Source organism: Canis aureus, chromosome 20 (assembly GCF_053574225.1).
Source record: "Canis aureus isolate CA01 chromosome 20, VMU_Caureus_v.1.0, whole genome shotgun sequence".
Taxonomy (NCBI): Eukaryota; Metazoa; Chordata; class Mammalia; order Carnivora; family Canidae; genus Canis; species Canis aureus.
Window position 1 is genome coordinate 26,000,082 of NC_135630.1, and position 19,256 is coordinate 26,019,337.

A 19,256-nucleotide genomic window follows, 5' to 3' on the forward strand; every position below is an offset into this window, starting at 1 on the left:
AAAAATCAAGCTTAGAAAAATTCAAAAGTCTGACATCAAGACCCAACTCATTTCTATGAAGGTTGTTTTCTTGTTTTAAATCTTTTGGGAAGACCATTAACTCCTGTCTTTCTCTATATCCCCAGAGCACTTTCAAGGCTGCCCTGAGCCATGCCTTGTGCTGAGTAGTATATCATATATTTAGTTTAACGAGTTGTAGGCAGCATCATTTATGTTAAAGTTGAGCAAACTGAAGCTTTAAAATGCTAAGCTTCCTCAGTGGCAGGACCAGGATGCTTCTGGTGCAGGGCTGGCACCCACATGAGTGGAGGTGGTGATGCACTCACTACATCCCAGAAAAGCCAAGTGGCCGGGTGTTCAAGGTTATTTGGTGAAATGTTCCTCATTTGTTTATCCTTCGACAACTTGGCTCATCTGCTGACTCTTAAAGAAATCAGTTATTTAAGCAATGTTAAGGTATCTTCAAAGGGAAACATTCACAGCTGAGCACTAGAAACTTTGAACTCAGCTTCTCACTGCTGGTCACCTTTTCTTTGGAAAGCTCTTCCTTCATAGGGAATGTTGAGTAATTAAAAATCATCTCTGGAAACTGGTGCATATGCATTCATAACCTCTATAAATGCATTCATAACCTCTCATTGTTTTGCTTTTCTATGATTTCTTTCAAGCCTTGTACTTGTGTGTAGGTGTATATTTACATATATGTTTGAGTGTGTGTGTGAGGAAGTGTGTTTCCACACTTCATTGTGGTTTCGTCTCTTTTCAGTAAATGTTCAACCTATTTAACCGAAAACATCATCTCTGGGTGGGTTGGTGGGGTATGACAAGAAAACACAGCCACCAGAGGGCCAGCATGTAATGACAACATCCCAAGGACCCTGACTGCAGCAAGTCATCCTTGAAGATGGCCCAGAGCAGAGGAACATAGAAGTAGGGCTCAGGCAGATTGTGTCCTGAGAAGCAGATCCTTTGGATGGTAGAACTTGAGCACTCAGAAAGCCAAAGAGGAAATCTGAGGCTGAGGGGAGACTGGCTGTGAAAGCAGAGGATTACCACACTCAGCCTGATTTGCATACCAAATCCTTCTAGCTTTTAAAATCAGATCTGACACCTGAACCCACTGTTCACTCCAGTAGAAAACACATCTACAGGTTCAGTGCCTCCTGATGCAGTGTAACCGGCAGTAACTGATGGCACAGGAAATACTGACCTTCAATCTGATCAAGTACCAAAGTTTAACCATCAGTCTGAAGGATATGGGTAAGAACTTATCAACACCATGAGGATGCTGTTAGCCAACATCAGAACGAGGAGAGTTCTACAAATAAATGACTCAGTTTCCCTCTTCTAGCCACTACAATGAACACACTGTATAATGGCAATGGTGAAAATAATGCTAAGTGAATTAAAATACACTAATCTCCCTTCTTCCTTAGATTCAGGCCAGAAGACCATGAAAAGCACTGTTTTCAGAGACTGGGCCTTTTGGTGGCGCGCTGGCACTTGCCAGAAAAACCACTGCAGAGTTGCACCATCTGCAAAACCACGACAACTCTTTGGGGTTTCCCTCACAGATATCTGTGATAAGGACAACTTGCCCTTCCCAATACTGGTAGGTCTCAGTTTGGTCTTTTATTACCTTCCTGAGGAGAGGGACCTTGGAGAGGCCAAGTGTTCTCATGCAAACCAACCCTTAAATGGAGAAATCATTAGACAGACCCTGGCTTTGGCTGAGAAGCTTTGCTAGTGTCATTTGATTTACCTACTGCAGAGTCATTTGGCCAATACAACAGAACGACGTTTTGTCCATTCCACTTGTTTCCACAGAGACCCATGTAGGCCTGTTCAGATCAGTCAAAATGGACTCTGTGTGCATGAATCATCTTCACATTCTGCTATTGTCTTCCTGAACTCACAGTAGTCTCAGGTCTCCTTCAACTGAGTCTACTTAATCTAACAACTGAAAATATCTTACCTAAGCATAAAGTCTCATCCTGAGGCATATATGAATCTGCTAATTCTAAAAGAGCATGTTAAATGACAGCCACAGCGTTTGGCCTGTGTTATCTCAAATCAGTGTACTGAATTGTCAGTGTGGAAATTTACTGAGTACCCAGTACCTCTGCAACCATGCACTAGATTTGGGAATGTTATCCTAGGTGTGAAAAAATTTACCATGTTAGTTACATGCTTGCTACTACCCCAGTCCTTGCATCACAGCCATTTTAGGGGGTAGCTGGAACTATTATCCTCCACACTTTACAAATGAATTAGCTTTCAATATAGTTCGCATGTGCCCCAGGTCACACAAATGATCAGAATGATAATAGGTTTCCGATCCCTTGGTCTATCAGACTCCAGCCCTTATTATCTTTCTACACTGCAGGGAGAGAACATGAAGATAGAGCAAAAGACAGTGAAAGACTCATGAAAGAAATGTAATCAGATAATAAGAAGAGAGCATTTGAGGTTTTGTTTTTTTTTTTTTTTTTTAAGAGGAAGGGAAATAGAGATAGTAGGAATGGAGGATACAAACACTTAAAGAGGAATCAACAAATGGGAAATGAGTATGGCAAAAAGATTTGAAAACATGGGGAAGGGCATCTATGTAAGAGAATAAGGAGCCAAAACTGGTAAAGTAGGAGACAGGCGAGGATTCCACAAAGGCCTAGAAACACAGAAGTTTGATTTAAAAGGGTAAATTCAATGAAAAAATCTGATTTAAATAAGTGATTACAAAGTTTCAGTGTATGTAAGGTGGATTTTGGGTAAAACTATAGAGAGACATTGACTAAAGAATCTAAATTGACTTTAGTCTTCCAGCTCTAAAACCGTAAACCATCCGATAGCCTAGCTCTTTCAAAAAGGAAGCAAGCTTTTGCTCTGGGCTTGGGATATGAAATGCCATATACTCTTCTTTTTTTCCTACAGGATATGCTTTCCGTGATCAATCGGAAAGGACCACTCCTGGAAGGCATCTTCAGAAAACCAGCCTGTATAAATTCATGCAGAAACCTAAAAGAGAAACTAAATTCTGGGGACAGAGTTAACTGTTACAGCAAATCTGTTCATGTGGTAGCATGTGTTTTAAAGGTGGGGAAAGTTCTAGCTTTACCACACATGGGTAACTGAAGCTGTGATTGGTGTCTTTCATTACGATTGCCCAGGAACCAACATAGGCATAACTGATTAAGAACTTGTCAAACTGGAAAACACTTCATGAAATCAAATTTAAGGAAGCTACTGTAGGAGTTAAAAGCCCCATAAATTAGAAATACTTTCTGTTATCACCATGAACAGCCTACCTGAGGACTCCATGCAAAATACTAATACTAATATGACTACTAGTAATAATAATAAATTTCAAAGTATACACTGACACATACATAATATTTACCAAAGCAAACATCTGCTTTTGATGACATCCTCACCACGCTCCTAATGAAGGCAGTTTCCAAAAGAAAAATCATATGAAAAATTTGAGAATAGGTAGGGAATTTCACAATAGTAAGCAAATGTTTACTTTATGAGGAATACAAAAAGGCTCAGTGAGGTGACCAATCATTCTTAACCATCACTGTCTCCTGTTTCTTGATGTCTTTTACTTTATAACTCATGAAGGAAGGATTTTGCCATTTGTGTCTCCTTTCACCACATCCTCGGCATCCTTTAGTTAATATTTGTGATGTCTAGTCCACCATCCAAGGTTATAATGACATGTTAACCAGCTCTTGCTACATGCCAGTTTGGATAAATCGAACTTTTGGAGTAGGTGCAACAGACAAAAGTAGTTTGGAATTCTGGAAAGTCAAGAGATCGATTCAAGAACTAGATTAATTTGGAAATTATACAGCTACATCACAGATATCCTGTTCTATTGCTAAAACCGTAATGGAGAAAGATGTGAGAACTAGAATAGAGAATTTAATCCATCTACCTTGGCACTTGCTAACAGTTATCAACAAAACTAAGTTAAGGCAGTAATGATGACACTCTTAGAATCAAGGTCATATTTGGTCCTTCCTTGTCACATTTGGTCTTTCCTTGTCCCCCATTTCTTTTTTTAAAATTTTTTTTATTATTATTTATGATAGTCACAGAGAGAAAGAGAGAGGCAGAGACATAGGCAGAGCTTGTCCCCCATTTCTGTTCAACTATATGAAAGATACCAATAGTCCCTGACCACTACTACATTGGACTACAGTAAAACACACCAGTAAATATATATATAGGCATCAAGAGACAGGGGAAAGAATGATGATACATTAGGTACTCAAATAGCATGATAAGTGTTGCCCTCTTGAAGGTGCAAACATACAATTGATGTTTCTAGCAAGACTTAGTAGGATCCTTTCTCTTTCCGTGTTATAGGCACAGACTAGGAAGATGGTGACCACGTGTGCATAGAGTTCTTAGGCATTTATGAAGCTTTCCCTACCTAAAGTTGACTAATCTTTGTGGAGAATCAGACTCTGCAACCTTGGCCTGAATAGTATCATGTCAAACTCTCTGGAGAATTGGTCTACACTAGAAATGAATACATCCTCAGGACCATCATGAGTTTGCCATTAGACTCTCTACTTTTGTACAGTACAGGAAAGGAAGAATGAAGCGATTATGAGAGTAGCTTTTGTAATAGTTTGCAGAAAAGCACACAAAAGTGCCATATGATAGAAGGGAGCTTTGTCCTCATTTACACTGAAGCCTAGGCTCTGCTTAGATGCTTTCATTTTTGTTGGAGAAAATCCACACACCTGCTTTTCACGTGCAAGTCAATAGAGAATCAGAGCAGAGTTCCATGTGGGTCACAGTTTGGGTATCTATGACGTAAGTAGAGACTGAACTGAAGTTTGCAACTGTTTTCTCTGTAATATTTCCAATATCTATATTGCATATGTGAGTGTGTCTGTGTGTATTTTTCTTTTATCCACATAAGGATTTTCTTGAAAATATCGAAGGAAGTTTACTTTCATCCAAACTCTATGAAAAATGGCTTGGTGTTCTTAACGAAGTGACTGAGAAGGAAAAAATAAATGCAGCCCAGAGGTAATGATGGAATAATTACTCTACTCTGGTCATGGCTCAGAATACAGCCAATATACTATTAGGAAAATATTGGCTTCCTTCTTGCCACTTTGACCACTAAAATAACATTCAATGCCAAATAGTTTCGATTCTTCTCACCAATGGAGGCCAGTTTCAGAATACAAGCATGCCTTATGGCTATTATTGTACTTCTCCTGACCTTATTAACATTGACTCCTTAGTCACTGTACAACTTCTGAACATATGAAACTGGTACACAAAGTCAGTGGCCTGAGAGATGCCAGTGCATCAACAGCCAGTGGCATAACCTAAAGTTTGTCGAACATTTAACCAGAGAGGGTTAGCTCAGAAATTGAATTTGGTAAAACACTTTTGTGTACGTTCATGCCTGGAACTCTGCTACAGCAGGTTGCATACTAGATCTAGAAAGATGTTCTCTGCTTTCCGTCTCTATACTTCCAACTGCTAAGTGCAATGACTTGCCTTATTCAAAAGTGCATCTTTCTGACTTTAGGCTTCTAACACAGCTGCCAAAAGCGAATGTTGTTCTCTTGCGATACCTTTTCGGTGTGTTATACAACATTGAGAAACAATCCTCATCCAATCAGATGACAGCTTATGATTTATCAGTGTGTATAGCCCCAAGTATTCTTTGTCCACTTAATTCCTGCAGCTTGGAATTGGAAGACAACTTCATTAAAAAGGTAGAGAGATCTCTCATATGTGTCCCCTGGGGTTTAGAATCCATGCTTTGAATCTGAAATGTGTAGTAGTAATTGCGAAGGATCAGTTCTGAAAAGTGCACATCTTCATAGGCTTTCTTGGAATGGCAGAGTTTGCTATCCTTCTCTGGTGGAATATGGGAAGGGGTGTTGTTAAAGTGGGAAACGCAGAGCAGTTGAGTCGCTTCTTTCCCATCCAGGAGATTCAATACTAGACTGACTAAACAAAAGAGAGAGAAGAGTGATATAATATGATAGAAAAGACCTGGGCTCTGGAGTTTGACAAGGCAAGGTTCAACTCTCAGCCTGATCCTGGAGGGGGGAGCTTGTAACCTTGGGCAAAGCCATGGTTTCCTCATGACACAATGGTAACAAGACCCAGTTCCTGTGGTCATTACTGGCACATCCTAGGTGGCTCGGGCACTATGAGCACCCATGGCTCCAAACACATTGGCTTTGCTCTGCAAGTTGTGGCTCATTTAGAAAAATACTTGGCTACTCTTTTGCCTCTGTTACATCAGACAGAAACTAGTGAGATATTCCAGAACATCCTAATGAAGCCACAGATGCCTAATAAGATGACAGCTTTTCCCCAAGCTCATGCCGAGAGCCAGCATTAAGCAAAGCAAGACATGAGAAGGGACTGTGGTTAGACAGACAGACATGATTTCCCCCAGCCCTGTGAGTTTTTACTCAAAAAAAAAGAAAAGAAAAGAAAAGAAAACATAAAAAAAAAATCCACAAGAATATCCACTTTCCAAAAACTATTCTTCCCTATTTAAGAAATGGATTTCATAGGACTTTGTCTATGCTTTTTACATTTTAATCAGTTATGATACTAAGTTACAATCCAATATTTTCTGGAAGCAAAATTTTACAAAATACATAAACTTTTAGAAGGTACATTACTTTGAAAACTATCCTAGTTTTAAAGATGTAACCTTTGGTATCACAATGTTAGGTATTAAATTAGGCAACAAATTAGGACTTTAGTCCACTGACTAGTAATATTTTAAAATCTGTACCCAAAGTACAACAAAAAGTATTACTCTTTCTTATTTTATTAGAGAACTTGGGTTTCTATATATTTTTATCAACTCTGAATTTTTCATAGAAGTCTTTCACATTTTTGGTTAGATCCAAGGTCTATAAACAAAATGTGACTTCTAACTCTTCCATATGAAAAAGAGCACCCCATTGTGTTCTTTTTGCATTACAGGCTTCTCTTGTACAGTTTTTGATTGAAAATTGCCTCAAGATATTTGGAGAAGACATCACTTCTCTCTTGGGAGAGAATTCAAAGAGTTGTCATAACAATGAGAAGGCTGCAGGTACTGTGAATAGTTTAATAGGCTTTAGGGAGACATGGACAGCAAGGTTCCCAAGGGTCATGGCAGATACTTAGCCCTGTTCTGGAGCCCAGAGCATCCCCAGGGCAATGATTCCCAGCTGCTCCTTCTTCTGAAGACTGGCTAGCAGGTCAAGGGAGGTTTCACACTGTTGGAGACCCAAGAAAGCATAGAAACTTCCAGATGTTTCTGGCAGTATTAGGAGATAGCATGGTATGATACAGTGTTTGGGAATTTTTTTTAACACAATTTTAAATGGATCCCACATCTATATTATATGATATATGTAGTTAAACATATAATGCATAAGATTAATTTCTACTTATAATATATAAATTTGCTCTGGTTGAAACTAGAGCATGGGACTTTTATTCCTGCTCCATCCTCTTTTTGATCAGTGGTTCTTGAGGCACCACAGGATTCCAGTGCTCTTTAAAATGAGTTGAAAGGAACCAGCATCATTGAGAGAAAAGGACTTGACTTGATGTCAATCATCTCTCCAGAGTACAAACTCCAGTGCCCCCATTTATCAGATATACAACCTTTGGCCAATTACTAGCTTGGTATCACTCTATTCATGCCTAAAATGCTGGATAAAAGTAATGTCTAAATCTTAGAAATGTTGTCAAGTTTCAATAAGATAAGGGATGTCAAAACATTTCTAAAAAGCAAATATTAGAACTAGGAGAAGTTCCCCTGAGACTAGTGCGAGTATTATTTGAGCCTAGCTAATCACAGCTCACTGGCAATACCCCATTTTTTGTAAAACAGAGTTTAGATTCAGAACCTGGAGACACACATCATCAATCCCTCCATACTTTTGACATGTCTTCGTTTTACGACATATACCTCATTGTGTTGAGGGAAGCCTTTGGACAATCCGTGTCATCAGGAATTAAGATGAGTTTAGTGCCATGTCTGAGAATATGCTGGTGCAAGACAAGTGTTTGTTTTTCATGTCCTCAGTGACAGAAAAACAAACTGTTGAATCCAAGCCAGTGAGAGTGATAGTGATTTCCAAAAGAGCACAACTGCAGAATGCTACCAAGTCCCCATGTGGTCCATCCACCTACATGTCTACAGTTTAGTAAGTCACTGAAGACTGGAATCTCCATAATGACCCTTGACACTTCCTCTTTATCTGTTTTTCCAATGAATGAGAAATGAACCCCTTCCAAGACCCAGCTGTTTCCATTTAAAGTTTTTTCCTTGGTCCCATATATTCATATTGAGGAAATCTTCCCACAAATTATCTCCTCTATCTTCAATGCCTATCATATCCTATGACATACCTTTTGAATTGTATTGTACTGTGTTGTATACTTTTATATGGATAATAAAAATCATTCCATAACTCAGTAGTTTAGACAACCATTGCTTTGGTTGTGATTCACATAACACTTCAGTGGAGACTCATCTGTGCAGTTCTGGTCTCAGACTGGATGTGAAAGCAGAGGATTTCCAAACTCAGCCTGATTTGGATACCAAATCCTTCTAGCTTTTAAAATCAGATCTGACAGCTGAACCCACTGTTCACTCCAGTAGAAAACAAACATCTACAGGTTCAGTGCCTCCTGTTGCATTGCAAAGACAGTAACTGATGGCACAGGAAATACTGACTTTCAATCTGATCAAGTCCCAAGGTTTAACCATCAGTGTGAAGGATATGGGCAAGAACTCAACAATGCCATGAAGATGCTGTTAGCCAACATCAGAACATGGAGAGTTCTACACAACAAATGACTCAGTTTCCCTCTTCTAGCCCTGCAATGAACACACTGTATAATGGTAATGGTGAAAATAAGGCTAAGTGAATTAAAACACACTAATCTCCCTTCTTCTTTAGATTCAGTCCAGAACACCTTGAAAAGCACTTCTTTTAGAGACTCGGCCTTTTGCCAACGCATTGGCACTTCCCAGTACAACCAGTGCACAGCTCTACTGTCTGCAAAACCAGGACAGCTCTTTGGAGTTTCCCTTACGGATATCTTTGATAAGGACATCATGCCCTTACCAATACTGGTAGGTCTCAGTTAGGTCTTTTATTGACTTCCTGAGGAGAGGGACCTCGGAGAGGCCAAGTGTTCTCATGCAAACCAACCCTCAAGTGGAGAAATCATTAGACAGTCCCTGGCTTTGGCTGAGAAGCTTTGCTAGTGTCATTTGATTTACCTACTGCAGAGTCATTTGGCCAATACAACAGAACGACGTTTTGTCCATTCCACTTGTTTCCACAGAGACCCATGTAGGCCTTGTTCAGATCAGTCAAAATGGACTCTGTGTGCATGAATCACTTCACATTCTGCTATTGTCTTCCTGAACTCACAGTAGTCTCAGGTCTCCTTCAACTGAGTCTACTTAATCTAACAACTGAAAATATCTTACCTAAGCATAAAGACTCATCCTGAGGCATATATGAATCTGCTAATTCTAAAAGAGCACGTTAAATGACAGCCACAGAGTTTGGCCTGTGTTATCTCAAATCAGTGTAATGAATTGTCAGTGTGGAAATTTACTGAGTACCCAGTACCTCTGCAACCCTGCACTAGATTTGGGAATGTTATCCTAGGTGTGAAGAAATTAACCACGTTAGTTACATGCTTGCTACTTCCCCAGTCCTTGCATCACAGCAATTTTAGGGGAAGCTGGAACTATCATCCTCCACACTTTACAAATGAATTTGAAGCTTTCAGTACAGTTCGCATTTGCCCCAGGTCACACAATAGATCAGAAGCATAATAATAGGTTTCCGATCCCTTGGTCTATCAGACTCCAGCCCTTATTATCTTTCTACACTGCAGGGAGAGAACATGAAGATAGAGCAAAAGACAGTGAAGGACTCATGAAGGAAATGTAATCAGATAATAAGAAGAGAGCATTTGAGCTTTTTTTTTTTTTTAAAGAGGAAGGGAAATAGAGATAGTAGGAATGGAGGATACAATCACTTAAAGAGGAATCAACAAATGGGAAATGAGTATGGCAAAAAGATTTCCATACTTGGGGAAGAGCATCTATGTAAGGGAATAAGGAAACAAGACTGGTAAATTAGGAGACAGGCGAGGATTCCACAAAGGCCTTGAAACACGGAAGTTTGATTTAAAAGGGTAAATTCAATGAAAATAAATCTGATTAAAATAAGTGATTACAATGTTTCAGTGTATGACTCTAAGGTGGATTTTGGGTAGAAACTATAGGGAGACATTGACTAAAGAATCTAAATCGACTTTACTCCTTCCAGCTCTAAAACCGTATACCATCACATAGCCTAGCTCTTTCAAAAAGGTAGCAAGCTTTTACTCTGGGCTTGGGATATGAAATGCCATATACTCTTCTTTTTTTCTTACAGGATATGCTTTCCTTTATCAATGAGAAAGGACCACTCACAGAAGGCATATTCAGAAAACCAGGTAGTATAAAGTCATGCGGAATCCTAAAGAAGAAACTGAATTCTGGAGACAGAGTGAGGCATTACAGCAAATCTGTTCTTGTGGTAGCATTTGTTTTAAAGGTGGGGAAAGTTCTAGCTTTATCCACACATGAGTAAGTCAAGCTGTGATTGGTGTCTTTCATTATGATTGCCCAAGGAGAGACATGGGCAAAACTGATTAAGAGCTTCTCAAACTGGAAAACACTTCATGAATTCAAAATTTAAGGAAGGTACTGTAGGAGTTAAAAGCCCCATACATTAGAAATACTTTCTGTTTTCACCACACACCACCCACCTGAAGACTTCATGCAAAATACTAATACTAATATGACTACTAGTAATAAGAAATTTCAAAATATACACTGACACCTACATAATGTTTACCAAAGCAAACATCTGCTTTTGATGACTTCCTCACCACACTCCTAATGAAGGCAGTTTCCAAAAGAAAACTCATATGAAACATTTGAAGATAGGTATAGAAGTTCACAATAGTAAGCACATGTTTACTTTATGAGGAATCTAAAAAAGGCTCAGTGAGGCAACCAATCATTCTTAACCATCATTGTCTCATTGTCTCCTGTTTCTTAGTGCCTTTTATAAGTCATGGAGGAAGGATTTTGCCATTTGTGTCTCCTTTCACCACATCCTAGGCATCCTTTAGTTAATATTTGAGATGTCTATCCCACCATCCAAGGTTATAACGACATGGTAACCACCTCTAGCTACATGCCTCTTTCGATAAATCTATCTTTTGGAGTAGGTGCAACAGACAAAAGTACTTTGGTATTCTGAAAATTCAGTAGATCGACTCAAGAAATAGATTAATTTGGAAATTATACAGCTACATCACAGATGTCCCATTCTATTGCTAAAATGGTAATGGAGAAAGATGTGAAAACTAGAATAGAGAATTTAATCCATCTACCTTGGCACTTGCTAACAGCTCTCAACAAAACTATGTCAAGGCAGTAATGATGACACTCTTAAAACCAAGGTCATATGTGGTCCTTCCTTGTCACATTTGGTCTTTGCTTGTCCCCCATTACTGTTTAACTATATGAAAGATAGCAATAGTCTCTGACCACTACTACACTGGGCTAGAGTAAAACACGCCAGTAAATATATATATAGGCATCAAGACACAAGGAAAAGAATGATCATCCATTAGGTACTTGAATACCATGATAAGTGTTTCCCTCTTGAAGGTGCACACATACAATTGATGTTTCTAGCAAGACTTAGTAGGGTCTTTTCTATTTCCGTGTTATAGGCACAGACTAGGAAGATGGTGACCACGTGTGCATAGAGTTCTTAGACATTTCTGAAGCTTTCCCTACCTAAAGTTGACTAATCTTTGTGGAGAATCAGACTCTGCAACCTTGGCCTGAATAGTATCATGTCAAACTCTCTGGAGAATTGGTCTACACTAGAAATGAATACATTCTCAGGACCATAATGAGTTTGCCATTAGACTCTCTACTTTTGTATAGTTCAGGAAAGGAAGAATGATGCAATTATGAGAGTAGCTTTTGTAGTAGTTTGCATAAAAGCACACAAAAGAGTAAGTGCCATATGATGGAAGGGAGCTTTGTCTTCCTTTCCAGTGAAGGCTATGCTCTGCTTTGATGCTTTCATTTTTGTCAGAGAATATCCACAACCTGCTTTTGCATGTACAAGTCAATGGAGAGTCAAGCTGACCCCCATGTGGGTCACAGTTTGGATATCTATGAAGGAAGTAGGAACTCAACTGATGTTTTCAACTAAGTGTTTTCTCTGTGATATTTCCAATATATATTTTGTATTATATATGCATATATATGTGTGTGTGTGTTTCTGTGTATATTTGTGTGTATTTTTTTTTATCCACATAAGGATTTTCTTGAAAATATCGAAGGAAGTTTACTTTCATCGGACCTCTATGAAAAATGGCTTGGTGTTCTTGATGAAGTGACTCAGAAGGAAAAAATAAATGCAGCCCAGAGGTAATGATGCAATAATTACTCTACTCTGGTCATGGCTCAGAAATACAGCCAATATACCATTACAAAATATTGGTTTCCTTCTTGCCACTTTGACCATTAAAATAACATTCAATGCCAAATGGTTTCTTTTTTTTAATAATAAATTTATTTGTTATTGGTGTTCAATTTACCAACATACAGAGTAACACCCAGTGCTCATTCCGTCAAGTGCCCCCCTCAGTGCCCATCACCTATTCACCCCTACCTCCTGCCCTCATCCCCTTCCATCACCCCTAGTTCATTTCCCAGAGTTAGGAGTCTTTATGTTCTGTCTCCCTTTCTGATATTTCCCACACATTTCTTCTCCCTTCCCTTATATTCCCTTTCACTATTATTTATATTCCCCAAATGAATGAGAACATACAATGCCAAATGATTTCAATTCTTCTCACCCACAGAGGCCAGTTTCAGAATACAGGCATGCCTTATGGCTATTATTGCTCTTCTCCTGACCTTATTAAGTAGACTCCTTAGTCATTGTACAACTTCTGAATATATGAAACTGGTAGACAAGTCAGTGGCTTAAGAGAGATGCCAGAGCATCAACAGCCCATGGTATAACCTTAAGTTTGTCAAATATTTAACCAGAGAGGGTTAGCTCAGAAATTGAATTTGGTAAAACATTTTTGTGTACGTTCATGCCTGGAACTCTGCTACAGCAGGTTGTATACTAGATCTAGTAAGATGTTCTCTGCTTTCCGTCTCTATACTTCCAACTGCTAAGTGCAATGGCTTGCCTTATTCAAAAGTGCATCTTTCTGACTTTAGGCTTCTAACACAGCTGCCAAAAGCGAATGTTGTTCTCTTGCGATACCTTTTCGGTGTGTTATACAACATTGAGCAACAATCCTCATCCAATCAGACGACAGCTTATGATTTATCAGTGTGTATAGCCCCAAGTATTCTTTGTCCACCTAATTCCTGCAACTTGGAATTGGAAGACAACTTCATTAAAAAGGTAGAGAGATCTCTCATATGTGTCTCATATGGGGTTTAGAATCCATGCTTTGAATCTGAAATGTATAGTAGTAATTGTGAAGGATCAGTTCTGAAAAGTGCACATCTTCATTGCCTTCCTTGGAATAGCAGAGATCTTTATCCTACTCTGGTGGAATATGGGAAGGGGTGTTGTTAAATTGCGAAATATAGAGCAGTTGAGTCGCTTCTTTCCCATCCAGGAGATTCAATACTAGACTGACTAAACAAAAGAAAGAGAAGAGTGGCATAATATGATAGAAAAGACCTGGGCTCCGGAGTTTGACAAGCCGAGGTTCAACTCTCAGCCTGATCCTTGAGGGGGGAGCTTGTAACTTTGGGCAAAGCCATGGCTTCCTCATGACACAATGGTAACAAGACCCAGCTCCTGTGGTCATTACTGGCACATCCTAGGTGATTCAGTCACTATGAGCGCCCATGGCTCCAAACACATTGGCCTTGCTCTGCAAGTTGTGGCTCATTTAGAATAATACTTGGCTACTCTTTTGCCTCTGCTACATCAGACAGAAACTAGTTAGATATTCCAGAACATCCTAATGAAGCCACAGATGCCTAATAAGATGACAGCTTTTCCCCCAGCTCATGCCGAGAGCCAGCATTAGGCAAAGCAAGACATGAGAAGGGACTGCGGTTAGACAGACCGACATGTTTTCTCTCCAGACCTGTGATTTTTACTCAAAAACAAAACAAAACATCAAAAAAAAATCCACAGGAATATCCTCTTTCCAAAAAACATTCTTCCCTCTTTAAGAAATGGATTTCATAGGATTTTGTCTATGCTTTACACATTTTAATCAGATATTATCCTAAGTTACAACCCAATATTTTCTGGAAGTAAAATTTTACACAATAAGTAAAGTTAAGAAGGTAGGTTGCTTTGAAAACTATTCTAGTTTTAAAGATGTAACCATTGGTATCACAATGTTAGGTATGAAATTAGGCGACAAATTAGGACTTTAGCCCACTGACTAGTAGAATTTTAAAATCTGTACCCAAAGTACAACAGAAAGTATCACACTAAGTTATTTTATTAGAGAACTTGGGTTTCTATAAATTATTATCAACTCTGAATTGTTCATAGAAGTCTTTCACATTTTTGGTTAGATCCAAGGTCTATAAACAAAATGTGACTTCTAACTCTTTCGTATAAAAAAGAGCACCCCATTGTGTTCTTTTTGCATTACAGGCTTCTCTTATACAGTTTTTGATTGAAAATTGCCTCAAGATATTTGGAGAAGACATCACTTCTCTCTTGGGAGAGAATTCAAAGAGTTGTCATAACAATGAGAAGGCTGCAGGTACTGTGAATAGTTTAATAGGCTTTAGGGAGACACAGACAGCAAGGTTGCCAGGGGTCATGGCAGATACTTAGCCCTGTTCTGGAGCCCAGAGCATCCCCAGGGCAATGATTCCCAGCTGCTCCTTCTCTGAAGGCTGGCTAGCAGGTCAGGGAGGTTTCACACTGTTGGAAACCCAAGAAAGCATAGAAACTTCCAGATGTTTCTGGCAGTATTAGGAAATAGCATGGTATGATACAGTGTTTGGGGATTTTTTTAACACAATTTTAAATGGATCTCACATCTATATTATACATGTTGTTAAGCATATAATGCATAATTATTAATTTCTACTTATAATATATAAATGTGCTCTGGTTGAAACCAGAGCAGGGGGGTTTTATTCCTGCTCCATCCTCTTTTTGATCAATGGCTCTTGAGGCACCACAGGATTCCGGTGCTCTTTAAAATGAGTTGAAAAGAACCAGCGTCCTTGAGAGAAAAGGACTTGACTTGATGTCAAACCTAGGTATTTGTGTATTGGCGCTGGCTCTCAATTGGTCCCCATGTCTTCAATAAGGTAGCTTCTCCTCCTTTCATACGGTGGAGGAAGAGTTCCCAGAAGCAAGAGGGACTTTTCAAGAGTTAATGTGGGAGAGGACTGTGCAAAGGACCACGCCAAAGGTGGTGGTTTACAAGATGAGGAGGCATTATTTCTTAAGACCACACATCATAAAACTCACAGCAGCACCAGTACACGCATATCCTTTCCTTCACTGGCTTTTCCTCCTCAGTTCTGTACACCAGCATTTCCTAAGGGGTATTCCAAGTAGGGTAGGAAGAATCTTTGAAATACTAACTCATTTATTTTACCTGAGATATTCCTTCCCTCATCCTTCTTCCTGTCTTAAGCTGCCTTAAGAGACAACTCACCTCCTCAGGGAATAGAAGCAAGAGGAGAATATGAGGAAAACGGTGCTCTTTGATGCTTATGAGTCTTAAAGACTTAGCTTCCTAGGAAACAGAAATGATTCATGGCATAGAGTAGAAGATTTACGTGGCAATCTCAAGGGGAAAAAGCCCAAAACCACTAGGTAGGTACATGGGATATCTGCACCATTTCCTGCATGGAAACCAAATGGAAGCAGAAATTCCTCACAGAACAGTGAGCTGACATGTCTAAGAACAATGGGGCCCTCTATGTCCATGCAGAGTTTCTTATACCTCAACATGGAACATGTATCTCCATCAGTCCCAGAAGAGTATGGAAGAAAAAGAAAGCCACTGGGTGTGAAAGACATGCCTCAGCAATAGGAGTACAGGCCAATTTCCCAGGACCAGAGAGCAGTCTGGACACTGCAGCAGCTGTTTATATACATCAATGACACAGAGCAATCAGATAAGTGCACTTCACCATTTTACAACCTGTCTGGCACCAGAACACTCCAGAACAGACACACTCATGGGGGCAATTAAGAAAACCTAAATCTCTACCAGTCTCGGAACAGAGAACCAAACTGGACAACAAGTGAGCTATTTAGAACTACAGAACTGTACATTTCTGACTTATGCCAGTGTATAGACGGAGATTGCTATCAGTGCATATAGAATATATGATCCATGCATTGTTTTCCCTTTCCCAGAAAGGGTTCTCTCATCAAATAGGCTTAGGAAATTCATATTTTCCTTTTGGAAGTCAAATGCACCAGTTTTTCCCAGGTTTATTTGACATTATTCGACCCTTTTGAAGCGACCCCATTCATTAATGATCCTGGGAATATTTATTGCCTTGTGCTGAGTAGTATCTTATATATTTAGTTTAACTTGGTGTAGGCAGCATCATTTATGTTACAGTTGAGCAAACCAAAGCTTTAAAATGCTGAGCTTCCTAAGTGGCAGAACCAGGATGCTTCTGGTGCAGTGCTGGCCCCACATGAGTGGAGGTGCTGATGGACGTACTATATCCCAAAAAAGCCAAATTGCCCAGTGTTTAAGGTTATTTGGTGAAATGTTCCTCATCTTTTTATCCTTCGACAGCTTGTCTCATCTGTTGACTCTTAAAGCAATCGGTTATTTAAGCAATGTTAAGATATCTTCAAAGGGAAACATTCACAGCTGAGCAGTAGAAATTTGAACTCAGCTTCTCACTGCTGATCTCCTTTTCTTTGGAAAGTTCTTCCTTCAATAGGGAATGTTGAGTAATTAAAAATCATCTCTGGAAACTGGTGGTCTATCAATGCACTCCTAACCTCTTATTGTTTTGCATTTTCTATGTTTTCTTTCAAGCCTTGTACGTTTATGTAGGTGTATATACACATGTATGTTTGAGTGTGTGTGTGAGGAAGTGTGTTTCCACACTTCATTGTGGTTTAGGCTCTTTTCAGTAAATGTTAAACATATTTAACCAAAAACATCATCTCTGGGTGGGTTGGTGGGGTTGACAAGAGAACACAGACACCACCACATAGCCAGCATGTAATGACTACTTCCCAAGGACCCTGACTGCAGCAAGTCATCCTTGAAGATGGCCCAGAGCAGTGGAACCAGAGAAGTAGGGGTCAGGCAGATTGTGTCCTGAGAGGCAATTCCTTTGGATGGTAGAAACTTGAGCACTCAGAAACCCAAGGAGAGAATCTGAGGCTGAGGGGAGCCTCGCTGTGAAAGCACAGGATTAACAAACTCAGCTTGATTTGCATACCAAAAACTTATAGCTCTTAAAATCAGAAAAAAATAAAAAAATAAAATCAGATCTGATACCTGAACCCACTGATCACACCAGTAGAAAACAAACACCTACAGTTTCAGTGCCTCCAGATCAGTGTAATGGCAGTAACTGATGGCAGAGGAAATAATCACTTTGAGTCTGATCAAGTCCCTAGGTTTAACCGTCAGTCTGAAAGTTATTGGCAAGAACTCATCAATGTCATGAGGATGCTGTTAGCCAACATCAGAACATGGAGAGTTCTACACAACAAATGACTCAGTTTCCCTCTTCTAGCCTCTACAATGAACATGCTGTATAATGGCAATGGTGAAAATAAGTCTACGTGAATTAAAACACACTAATCTCCCTTCTTCCTTAGATTCTGACCAGAACACCAAGGAAAGCAGTGCTTTCACAAACTCGTCCTTTGGCCACTGTGCTGGCACTTGGCAGAACAACCAGTGCACAGCTGCACCGTCTGAAAAATCAGGACAGCTCTTTGGAGTTTCCCTCACGGATATCTTTCATAAGGACAACTTCCCCTTCCCAATACTGGTAGGTCTCAGTTTGGTCTTTTATTGCCTTCCTGAGGAGAGGGACCTCGGAGAGGCCAAGTGTCCTCATGCAAACCTACCCCAAATGGAGAAATCATTAGACAGCACCTGGCTTTGGGTGAGAAACTTGGTAGTGTCATTTGATTTACCTACTGCAGAGTCATGAGGCCAATACACTGAACGACGTTTTGTCCATTCCACTTGTTTCCACAGAGACCCATGTAGGCCTGTTCAGATCAGTCAAAATGGACTCTGTGTGCATGAATCATCTTCACATTCTGCTGTTGTCTTCCTAAACTCACAGTAGTCTCAGGTCTCTTTCAACTGAGTCTACTTAATCTAACAACTGAAAACATCTTACCTAAGCATAAAGACTCATCCTGAGGCATATATGAATCTGCTAATTCTAAAAGAGCATGTTAAATGACAGCCACAGAGTTTGGCCTGTGTTATCTCCAATCGGTGTACTGAATTGTCAGTATGGAAATTTGCAGAGTACCCAGGACCTCTGCAACCCTGCACTGGATTTGGGAATGTTATCCTAGTGGTGGAGAAATTAACCACGTTAGTTACATGCTAGCTGCTACCCCAGTCCTTGCATCACAGCAATTTTAGGGGGTAGCTAGAACTATCATCCTCCACACATTATAAATGGATTAGAAAATTTTCAGTACAGTTCGCATGTGCCCCAGGTTACACAATAGATCAGAAGCATAGTAGGTTTCTGAACTTTTGGTCCATCTGACTACAGCCCTTATATCTTTCTACACAGTAGGGAGAGGACATGAAGATAGAGCAAAGGACGTTGAAAGACTCATGAAGGGAATGTAATCAGAGAATAAGAGAGTATTTGAGCTTTTCTTTTAAAGAGGAAGGGAAATAGAGATAGTAGGAATGGAAGATACAATCACTTAAAGAGGAATCAACAAATGGGAAATGAGTATAGAAAAAGATTGCCATATATGGGGAAGAGCATCTATGGAAGGGAATAATGAGAAAAGACTGATAAAGTAGGAGACAGGTGAGGATTCCACAAGGCCTTGAAACATGGAAGTTTGATTTAAAAGGGTAAAGTCAATGAAAAAAATCTGAATGGGAAAAATTAACAAGGCAGGAAACAACAAATGTTGGAGAGGATGTGGAGAAAAGGGAACCCT

At 39.6% G+C, this 19,256-nt stretch overlaps 1 protein-coding gene across 1 annotated transcript in view; it reads left to right on the forward strand.

The window, feature by feature from the left end:
* The window catches only part of LOC144291583 (uncharacterized), a 68,784-nt gene that overhangs the window by 35,805 nt on the left and 13,723 nt on the right, over positions 1–19,256 (forward strand). Inside the window, exons 11-21 of the mRNA XM_077861183.1 lie at positions 1,437–1,612; positions 2,932–3,093; positions 4,937–5,046; positions 5,561–5,750; positions 6,988–7,099; positions 8,964–9,139; positions 10,464–10,625; positions 12,420–12,529; positions 13,337–13,526; positions 14,751–14,862; positions 17,925–18,100. Of these exons, the coding sequence (XP_077717309.1) occupies positions 1,437–1,612; positions 2,932–3,093; positions 4,937–5,046; positions 5,561–5,750; positions 6,988–7,099; positions 8,964–9,139; positions 10,464–10,625; positions 12,420–12,529; positions 13,337–13,526; positions 14,751–14,862; positions 17,925–18,100 (1,676 nt within the window). The remainder of the gene's footprint in view (positions 1–1,436; positions 1,613–2,931; positions 3,094–4,936; positions 5,047–5,560; positions 5,751–6,987; positions 7,100–8,963; positions 9,140–10,463; positions 10,626–12,419; positions 12,530–13,336; positions 13,527–14,750; positions 14,863–17,924; positions 18,101–19,256) is intronic.